This window comes from Phaenicophaeus curvirostris, chromosome 28 (genome assembly GCF_032191515.1).
Source record: "Phaenicophaeus curvirostris isolate KB17595 chromosome 28, BPBGC_Pcur_1.0, whole genome shotgun sequence".
In the NCBI taxonomy this organism is placed as follows: Eukaryota; Metazoa; Chordata; class Aves; order Cuculiformes; family Cuculidae; genus Phaenicophaeus; species Phaenicophaeus curvirostris.
The window spans coordinates 2,646,412-2,655,456 of NC_091419.1; the positions used below are offsets into that span (position 1 = coordinate 2,646,412).

General features: G+C 48.0%; 1 protein-coding gene across 1 annotated transcript in view; it reads left to right on the forward strand.

The window, feature by feature from the left end:
- MLLT1 (MLLT1 super elongation complex subunit) overlaps positions 1 to 7,432 on the forward strand; it is a 33,317-nt gene extending 25,885 nt beyond the window's left edge. Inside the window, exons 8-12 of the mRNA XM_069878345.1 lie at positions 388 to 499; positions 1,665 to 1,764; positions 1,980 to 2,051; positions 4,870 to 4,941; positions 5,458 to 7,432. Coding sequence (XP_069734446.1) covers positions 388 to 499; positions 1,665 to 1,764; positions 1,980 to 2,051; positions 4,870 to 4,941; positions 5,458 to 5,586 — 485 coding nt within the window. The 3' untranslated portion in view covers positions 5,587 to 7,432. The remainder of the gene's footprint in view (positions 1 to 387; positions 500 to 1,664; positions 1,765 to 1,979; positions 2,052 to 4,869; positions 4,942 to 5,457) is intronic.
- The last annotated feature ends 1,613 nt before the right edge of the window (positions 7,433 to 9,045 follow it).

The window sequence follows — 9,045 nt, forward strand, 5'->3', positions numbered from 1 at the left end:
ATCCAGAGGGACGCACTGCAGCAATCATAAACGTTCAAACCTCAGCAAATGCTGTGTTACTGCAAATGCTGCCTCTTGAATGACATCTAAAATAGTCCCCAAACGCAGGAAAAATGTGTCCTTTTGTTTTCATTTGAGAAGAGTGGGAGGATGTGGCAGGGGGCCAGGGTGACTTTATTGCAGTTGTAAAGTTTGTCAACTCTGCTCTAGCTTTGAGACATGATTACACTGTGTTTTAGCAATAGCTTTGTACAAAACCCGGTGGCATCTTATTGAGAAATCTTGATGTATCTTAACAATAACTGATTTGGGTTAGATTCAGTAGCTCAGATGGAGTTCTGTTTCACGTGTCCTAGTGCTGAATTGCTTTCTCCCATCTCACCCCAGGCCCGCTGCGCTCCATGGTGGAAGATCTGCAGTCAGAGGAATCGGATGATGATGACAGCTCCTCTGGGGAAGAGGCAGCAGTCAAAGCAAACCCAGTCAGCCGGGATTCCAGGTGGTAACAAAATGGGAAGAAAGATGTTTGTTGTATTTTTGCCCTGCACGTTTGGTGTTTTTGTGTGTCTTCCATTTGGAGGGAGGAATCAAAGCAGTGTGGCTGTGCGTGAAAGAAGGAGAGGAAGGAGGGATGCGTGGGATGGGGACAGAGTCGATGGAAACAGCAGGTTGAGAAGAGAAGTTGATGAGGAGCAGTCACCAGAGCTCAAAGAGAGGAAGCCCATGGGAAGTGATGTGTGGTGAGCTTGCAGGTGTTGGTGGCAGAGCCTCTTAAACCAGTCATGTCATTATTATCTTCAGATCTCTGCTGGGCTAGCTGGTGTGTGGCACCTTTGATCTGCAAAGATTAGAGGGGTGCTATGCTGGCTGTCAGCTTGTGCTGCTCATCCTGCAAGTGGCTGCTATGAAACTGCAAGGTGCTCGTCTTTGCTGACAGCATGTGCTGACAGTTGGTTACTTGGTTCCTTCTCCCCTCAGGAACACATTTGTACTGAAAACCTGGACTGTCAGGCTGACTATTTGAAACCAAATGCTTGGCTCAGATAGCAGCTGCAAATTGCAAATGATGCTGGTGTTCATCGAAACTAAACAAAATCCATTGTTACGCTCTGTCATTACCTACTAAACAGGAAGGGAGGCTTTGCAGATAGTTAATAAACAGTTCAAGATCGTTGGAAGTAGGATACCTGCTATGATACATCTGTAGGACTATGAGAAGAAACAAGAAATCCCACAGGTCACAAGAGAAACACCAAATGTTTTTGGGTTTTTTGCCTGTGTGCCCATGGAGGTGTGGATAAGCCTCTTGTGCAGGTACTTTATGATCTGGGAACAAATACCCAACATGAAAAGTTGCTATTTGTGACAATCAGGTGGTGCTTACTCAGTTACTGTAAGGAGACCTGTGTGTGAGAGAGCCGGGCTGCTATCTATAATACATAAACTAAAACTTCCCGCTCTGCCTGTGAAGGGAACGGAGACAGCAAAGGTGTTGCTAGCTGGGGAAAAAAAGACTCTTGGAAATGAGACTCGCCTTTTCTGCCAGACAATTCAGTAGTCTGTAATAAAGAAGAGAATTTCACTTAACTCTATGTGTTTCTATTGATAGCTCAGTAAGTTTCCTGTTACCTGGTGATGCTCATTCTCTGCTGCTGGTTTTTCAGACTGAGCCTTAGTGACAGTGACAGTGATAACAGTGCTGATTCCTGCCTTCCAAGTCGAGAACCACCTCCTGGTCAGAAACTGCCTCCAGCAAACAATAAGGTATTGCATCCTGCATGCCCGTGCCATGCTCCTTTCCACTGCTCTTGGTTCCCGCCTTGTGTTCAGTCCACGGTTTCCGACTTGCACCAGAGTTTCCCTGTTTCACTGTCTCCATCAGATGGCTGGTTTCTATCTGTTCAGCACTGCGCTTCCGTTAAACCACCACATTGTCTGAACTGATTTGGGTCCCTAATGTTGATCTATTTTAACCTCAGGCATCTGGAAGAAAAAGCCCAGAGTCTTGTAACAAGCCAGAGAAGATCCTGAAGAAGGGAACATACGACAAGGTATGTTTGAGGATTTATGTATCATAGAACAATTGGAGGCATTTGGGCTTCCAGTTCCCATCTCTCCCATCCCCAGGGAAAGAGCTGCTGGGGAAAAGACTTGCTGGTTAGAAACTAAAACTAGAGTTCTAATGAAATAATAATTATAATAATGATAATAAATAAAATTGTAAAATACACACGAATATATGAAATCGCCCTTGCCCCCCTCGATGGCTACATCACAACAAATGCTGCAGAGCAGGCATGAGGGAAAGTGTCCAAAGCTGGGAGGGAGCTGGGCTCAGGACCAGATTCAGGAATGTACATATCTGGATTTGGGGCAAACAGACAGACAAGGTCCTCACTAGACATTGGCCATCACAGAAGAGAGTGAGACCCTTGTGATCCATCAGTTTTATGTGGAATTTAACATATATGGGATGGAATCCTCTGCTGGTCAGTTTGGGGTCAACTCTCCTGCAGATGCTGCCTTTTCCGCCTCTTTGACTTGTGGCTCCACCAGCTCAAGGATGGCCTTGATTTCTACAGGAATAAGTGTAAGAATTGGCCTTTCTGCATCGCAGTGCCCCACGTGATCACTGCTAGAGAGAAACCCTGTCTGAAGCTACCTTTCAGAAAATGAAGTTACTTAGACGAGACTGAGCTGAAGTTAGAAACTGATTCTACATTAGCTCAAGCCACAACAGACACTGACATTTCTATGTAGAATCAGCCTGGCCTTCTCAGATCATTCTGTCTCAACAGGTTAAAGGCTTGAGAGTGATGAAAAGCAAATGTTGAAAGGGCAGGACTTTGGAGACTGACACTACAGAAATTGTCTGTTGAACAGCTGGGCCCCCAGGCTGTTTCCATGCACAAAACTTTAAAATTGTTTATTTATTTGCCCTTTCTCTGAACCACTGGTCCAGCCACTGCAGCAGTGACGAGGACCTCTACATTAAAAGGCCATTTTCATGCACCTTTGATCTGACAAATAAAAGATTGTCTTTGCTGGTGGAGTTGAAACCTTTGCTCAATGAAATTCCCTTTCCTCCTGTCCCCAGGGAAAGCTGAGCAGTTCATGCACTCCTAAAGCAGGACAAGCTTGCAAGCGAATAGCCAAACCCTGAACTGGCCAGAAAGTGCTCTGTCATTTTTTTTCATAAAGAAATCAAACGGGAGCTTAATGCCTTTCCTCTGTCTGATTGTTGAGGTCCTTGCAGTAATTGGAGAATCAGTCTGCAGATCTCAGGTGTTTTACTGCTTTTCCAGCAGGAGAATACAGCCCGGGTTAATCCCTTTGTGTTAGGTCTGAACAGAGCACTGTGCAGCCGAGTCTGCTGCCAGCCACAAAATTCTCTGCTGTTAACCATCGCTGAGGTGACCGCGATTCACACCTCCAACCCTGTGTTTAGTTTTGGGCTTCTCACTACAAGAAGGACATTGAGGCACTGGAGCATGTCCTGAGAAGGGAAATGGAACTGGAGAAGGGTTTAGAGCGCAAGCCTTTATGAGGAGCGGCTGAGGGAGCTGGGGTTGTTCAGTGTGAAAAAGGAGACTGAGGGAGACCTCATTGCTCTCTACAACTCCCTGGAAGGAGGTTGTAGTGAGGTGGAGATTGGTCTCTTCTCCCTGGTTGCCAGTGACAGGACAAGGAGAAACGGCCTCAAGATGTACTGGGGAGATTTAGGTTGGATATTAGGAGGAATTTCTTTACTGAAAGGGCTGTCGAGCGTTGGAAGAGGCTGCCCAGGGAGGAGGTTGAGTCACTGTCCCTGGAGGTGTTTAGAAGATGAGCACATGTTGTACTTGTGGACGTGGTCTGGTGGCAGACTTAGCAGTGCTGGATCGATGGCTGGACTCGATCTTAAAGCTCTTTTCCAACTGAAACCATTCTGTGATTCTATGAGATTTGGAGGGAGTGGTGTCTTTTGTTAGAGTACTTGTTATAGACAGAGGGGACACCCTGAAGATCAGAGAGCTTAAACACCATCAGCTTTCCCTGCTTTCCCTGTCAGGGGCTTTTATAAAAGCCTTTGGCCCTCCCAACAAGTGCAGTCTTCAGCACTGCTTGGATGTTGTGGGAAGAGCATGTTTCTCTGCTTAGACCATGGGTACATAGCACAACTGGCTTTTAGGGGAGAATTTGTTGAGGATTTTTGTTTTGTCCTAATTAACTGAGTTCAGTTTTGCTGATACAGATGTGAACAACTCTGGGGCAGCTTTACAGATGAAGAATCCATCCCTTGTGAGCAGTACTGTGCCAACAGAAACTCACCTTGTTGGCTGCCTAAATTAAAAATCAAACAATCCACCCTTATGTAAGCACAATTAACATGTTCAGCTTGTAATGAGCTCTGTATTTCCTATGGTGGTGTCTGTAAAGCTAGAATCACCTAATTTTCCTTACCTAAACCAAACTCACTGTTCAGGAGATTGCTGGGGTGTTGGTCACCGAACATTGCTGGGGGTGCTTGCATGTAACGAGTAGTTCATTAGGTCAACCTATTGGTGAAGAACTCACTGCAGTTCACCAAGATGAACCTCTCCTTATTGAGGACCTCTGAGCATTAAGGTTCTGACCACTTCGTGAAGCTGAGTAGAGGTGTGTGTTTAACAGTGCCATTACATAGTCTTGATGGTCTTCAGACCATCTGTATTTGTGGGAAGTCATTGGTCTCCTAGTACTTGATAAGGATGGAGGAGACAATAAAAAATGTAGGGAAGAATGTCTATAAAGGCCTCCAGCTCCTCTGATCCTTACTATGGGATTCACTGTGGCAGTCATACAAACATGCCACCCATGTCACTGTTTCTGTTCCTGCCTCCTTTACAGGCCTACACTGATGAATTAGTGGAGCTTCACAGGCGACTCATGGCACTACGAGAGCGCAATGTGCTACAGCAGGTAGAGATCCTTTGTCAGCTTTCTGGGCAGCTGTTGTTCTCTGTAATCTCTGTGTCCAAGGGTCTCAGCCAGACCCCTGTGATGCTGGATCTACACTTGCCTCCCCTTTCTGAGAGGGGCTGGGTCACTTTGAAAGCAGACATACGTAGAACAAAAAAAACCCAAAAAAACCAAAAAAAAAACCAGCTTTGCATGCAATGTTTTGCTGGAAAAGATACAGAATAGTGGTGTGTGCATCCTCCTTCTGTCATCCTGGTGGCATTCCTGGGCTCATTTAAAACAAAAGACATGCCCACGCCACTTTCCAGGCTGGGACAGTCAGGAGTGCAGGAGGAGTGAGTTTGCCTTGCTGGGAGAGGATTCCCTTCATGTTGTGAGACCTTCTCATCTCTGCAGCTGTTCGGAATGGATGAGAAAGGGACTGGATGGGTGGCTCTGTACCTGCTGGCGTTGATGCCGTCCTTAACCTCTGTACGCATCTCTATTTACATTCTTGCTTGTCTCCTTTCTGTACAGATTGTAAATCTCATTGAGGAAACCGGGCATTTTAATGTTACCAACACAACCTTTGACTTTGACCTCTTCTCCTTGGATGAGACAACCGTCCGTAAGCTGCAGAGCTACTTGGAAGCAGTAGCAACATGACGCTTGGCCTTAGAAGCAGGCTGCTTTTGAAACCAGAAATCCCGTTTATTGGTACCAGGAAACAAACCCATGGAACTAGGCCTTCTTATTCTCTTGATTCACCCGAAGCACTGCCTTAGAGAACAGCCATGCTCTATGAATGCACAGCCAGCTGCACTTTCTTGTAGGCTTCAACCAAGCACCCCGATTGCTGAGTCTGTCCTCCCTAGCTTCATACGTCTGCTTGGGCACAGTCCTGAGTGGAGCAAAAGATGTGCTGCGCTTAGCTGCACAGTGTGACCTTTTTGGTTTTCCTTCAAGAAACTGTGTGTTAAGAGCACGTTTTCAGGCGTCTCTGAGATCTGAAGAAGCGTGGACGATGTTTTCTTCACCAAATCTAGGGACCAGCCTGCCTGCGGAGAGCTCTAGCGAGTCCCAATTCCTCCAGCTCCATGAAGAAGCATTCATGCTGTATAAGTGAGATTGGCTTTTACAAAGCTAGCTGAGAGACTGATGACAGAGGAGGCTTCCTGGGGTCCCGCTGCTCTGCTGCGGAGGAAAGGGGATGGATCCCAGTTTGCATCACTTGCGAGTCGGCTCTGCCGTGGTCCGGTACAGAGCTCTGCTGTCCTTAGGCTCCCGATTCCTCCAGGGCATCGTTCCACGCGCAGGACCTTCAGCTTCCTGCAGAGACAGCTCGTGCTCTTTGAAGAGGCCTCCAGAATCTGCTGTCTCCCGCTGGGGTTTTGAGATGTTTTGTTTGTTGATCTGAGCTCCTAAACAAAGTCTCACTCCTTTCGGTCTGCTTTAACTGTAATAGGACTACAAACCTGTAAGCTGTATATTTTCTATATATATTATATATATGTATGTACTGTATGTATAAGAAGGGCCTAGTTGGGTCTCATGATCTTAAGGGTGTGTTTTTCTGTTATGTTTTTCTAATGGCTATGGCAGGGGAAGGACGCTTAATAAGGTTTGACTTGTTTGTTCAAATGCCTCTTGTGGACAGTTTTTAGTGTTTGAAAGCCTAACAGCGATCTTCAAAGCGTTTTGTGCTCTGGAAGGGACTCACCTGGCGTCTTCTCATGTGTCAGTGTTTAATACCTTTGCCAAAATCCGTGATTGGTTTTGTTCTATGTTCTCAAAGAGGAATCTCCTACAGTGGCCCCTATAGTAGTGGCTGTACTTTGGGAAAACCAAAACAAGGGAGAATTTTACCTTGGGACGCCCCTGGAACGTGCTGAGGTGTCGACTTGAGCACAGCCAGGTTCATTCCCCCCAACTCTCCCACCGCGCTGCCTGTTGGCAGGAAACCATAAACACTAATCCAGACTGTCATGTATTCCTAGTTAAACTAGTATTGACTCCGAGCGTTGTCCGGGTGGGTGTGAGGGAAGCCCTGTGGCTTTTACCAAACCTGTGTTATGCTCCTGCTCCCCGAATTCAGTATTTCTTGACAAAGTGCTCGGTTTTTCCAATCAGTATCGAAGCTTTAGCCAAATGTCGGGTGGGCTGCGGGCAACGGGGAGGGGAGCGGCGCTCTGGAGGAGCCCTCTGCTCACTAGCAAACCTCTCGTGTCTGTGTCAGCCCCGCCTGGGAGCTAGGGGGCTGTTTGCTCTGGGGTTTGCTGTCCCTTCTCCTGTAGGAAATGGCAGTCCCTTGTTTTGGGTTACTCCTTTCTTTATCATGGAAATGTTGCAACTAATCAACTGAAGTGGCAATATGATGATAAGCTTGTTTGAGTTGGGTCATGTTGACCCGATTCCCATTAATTTTGTCTTTGTACCATCTTTCATGTGTTGGTGTGTGTGTGTATATATATATATATAAAAAAACCAAGCTCATGCCAGGTGCAAACCCTGTCACGACAGTGATCTCGCTGTTTTCTTTCTTGTTGGACAACGCCAAGCCTGGCTAGACCCCCTGTGCGCAGGTGTACACGGAGAAGGTGGAGGACAGCGGGAAGTGGAGGAGCTGCAGTTGTGTCTCGGTTGGCAGCAGGATGCTCCGTGGTGGAGGCCGGCAGGCGAGTCCCTGGGTGTCGCAGCCTCGGGTGCTCGGAGGCGCCGGGGGTCTGTGCGACCCCCTCGCTGGGTCCGTGGTGCCGGTGGCCGGCACAGTGTGGTCGCTGCCGCCCCAGCCCCGGCTCCCGCTGCCTCCCACCCGCTGCCCCAGTTGAAGGGCAGGCTTGGTGACGGTGTCCTGTCCCTGAAGCAATAGGAGCAGCGGCGGAGACGAGCCTGAGCTCTCCCGAGGGCTTTGCCTCCTCTCCACCCGGGTACCTTTCTCCCACAGGCGTTGCATCCATGTCGCCCATCCCGGCAGCGTTTCTCCTGGCACTGCCAGGAGCCTCCAGTTCCCCCTCAAGGGATCGGAGGTGCCACCTCCCTTCCGCCCCCTTCTCGTGTTCAGATCCCGATGGTCCCGCTGCTCCCAGCTGGTCCAGGAACACGTGTGGGAGGGTGTTCCTGAACTTGGCTGGAAGTGGCCGGGGCTCCTGCCCACGGCTGTGGCATCGTCCTGTCCTGGAATCGACTTTATTCGTGAAGTCTAATGAGCATTGATAGGAATTTTGTTTGGTTTTTATAAGAAGTATTTTACACATGGATTTTTTTAGACTGTTTATAATCTCCTTGAAAACCCGAGATAGGATTGTTCCCCCAGCAATAGCTCTTCTCCGTTGTGTGCACATGCCGAGTTGTTACTAAGAGGTTTCTTGCAAGTACTTAGTTGTTCTACAGAGTTGTTGTTTTTTGGGGTATGTGGTAGCGTCGGGGACCGCAGGAGGAAGGACTCTGCAAACAGAACGGTCACCTTTGGGCCTCACCTTGTGTCCCCTTCTAGTTCCATGAGCGAGTTCCCGTGTAGATTCCCTATAGGCTGGCTGAATGCTGTTCTGAACATGCCGTGTACAGGTTTTTGTGGATAAAGTGTTTGTTCTTGTGTCACTCTTGAGAGCATGGATGGATTCTTGTACTCTAGGAAGGAGGTGGCAGTGCTGCCCTCAGCATTGCTTCAGGTCTCCGAGGATGTGTAGTAGCTTGCATTGTTAAAAAAAGGAAAAAAAAAAAAATATATATCCCAAATTGACTTCTAGCCATAATGGTTTTTCCAAGGAAAATGGACAGAGTTCTGTTACTTTTGGGTGTCCTTCACCTTGGTACTGAGGGCGCGAGCGAGTGCTGGTCAGTCTGAAGGCTTTCAGAGTTGCCGTGAGTTGGAGGTGGGATCAGGACACGGCTTCCTTGGTCCTCGGCCTTGGTAGGAAAGGGCAAACGAGGGGCCAGGAGTGTTTTCCTGTTGTCTTGGTCTGCGTGTGTATTAAGCTTTGAGGCTTTGATTACTGACATTTACTCTTAAAAAAACAAGGATAGCGAGGCTGGCTGGATCCCGACGCACCCGAGGAGCACCGGGCGCAGGCAGCGAGCCTGGCTGTGCGGTGGGAGCATTAGAGCCAGCGGAGCAATTGATGCAAC